The sequence below is a fragment of the Diaphorina citri genome, unplaced genomic scaffold (genome assembly GCF_000475195.1).
Source record: "Diaphorina citri unplaced genomic scaffold, Diaci psyllid genome assembly version 1.1 scaffold33996, whole genome shotgun sequence".
Lineage (NCBI taxonomy): Eukaryota > Metazoa > Arthropoda > Insecta > Hemiptera > Psyllidae > Diaphorina > Diaphorina citri.
The window spans coordinates 1-1,083 of record NW_007411330.1 but is presented as its reverse complement, the minus strand read 5'-3'; the positions used below and the strand labels follow the sequence as shown (position 1 = coordinate 1,083).

The following is a 1,083-nucleotide window of genomic DNA, read 5'->3' as shown; positions in this document are numbered from 1 at the left end:
ATTATTTTTTTTTTCATTTTCTCTTCCCCCTCAGGTGTTTATCGGCGGCTGGAACAACAGCAAGTCTGTCATCCGGAAGAACAAACAAAAGCTGGACGTAGTCACGGTCGAGACCCCCGGTATCTTAACCGGAGCCGGACACAAGTTCTTCTGGCTAAATACTTCTAATGGTGGATTTCATTAATGACTTCATGAAAGATTTCACTAATGGGAGAATTTTTAATAATCAAAAAAGGAGTTTTTAATAATCCAAAAAGGAGTTTTTTTTTTTTCGAATAAGGCTTTTTAACTCTGGGAACCCACTTTCCTTCACGCCGGAAAGGAGTTTTTAATAATCCAAAAAGAAGTTTTCAGTGATCCAAAAAGGAGGAGTTTTCAAAAACTCCTGTTTGGATCTTTAAAGACTCCTTTTTGGATCATTAAAAAATCTCCCATTAGTGAAATCTCTCATTGAGTAATTGGTGAAATCTACCAGTTCTTTTTTCAACGTTAATTCAATCCCTCCTTCGCCCCCTCAGGTGTTTATCGGCGGATGGAACAACAGCAAGTCCGCCATCCGGAAGAACAAACAAAAGCCGGACGTAGCCACTGTCGAAACCCCCGGCATCTTGACCGAAGCCGGACACAAGGGCTTCTGGATAACGGTCAGGGGCGGCACGATATTCGTGGGTTATGACGGGGAGTCGAGCTCGTTCCTGAGTTACCAAGACCCTGAGCCGTTTCCAGTGCATTACTATGGGGTGTGTACGGGATGGGGTGCTACGGGGGAGTGGTTTATTGAAGGTAAGTGTCTGGTACATTACTATGGGGTGTGTACGGGATGGGGCGCTGCGGGGGAGTGGTTTATCGAAGGTATAGGTGTAGGTATGGGTCTGTTTTATTTGGTATCAATTTTTTTTAACAGCTCTTATAGCTTGGATTTTTTTTTATTTTTTCTTTTTTTATTGGCTTTTGTAGCACATAAAATACTAAGACTGCTTGTATGACAATACAGTACTTTAACAGCTCTTATAGCTTGGATTTTTATTTTTTACTCTTATAGTAATTCATAATATATGTTCTTATAGCTATAATATAGGTTCT

General features: G+C 40.6%; 1 protein-coding gene across 2 annotated transcripts in view; it reads left to right on the top strand.

Annotated features, from left to right (window-relative positions):
• Window positions 1-1,011, top strand: part of LOC103523696 (C3 and PZP-like alpha-2-macroglobulin domain-containing protein 8) — a 10,525-nt gene extending 9,514 nt beyond the window's left edge. The window contains exon 2 of one of the 2 annotated variants that reach the window (XM_008488717.3): window positions 519-1,011. In XM_008488717.3, the coding sequence (XP_008486939.2) occupies window positions 519-986 (468 nt within the window). In that variant the 3' untranslated portion in view covers window positions 987-1,011. The other variant, XM_026833079.1, reaches the window with a different exon arrangement.
• The last annotated feature ends 72 nt before the right edge of the window (window positions 1,012-1,083 follow it).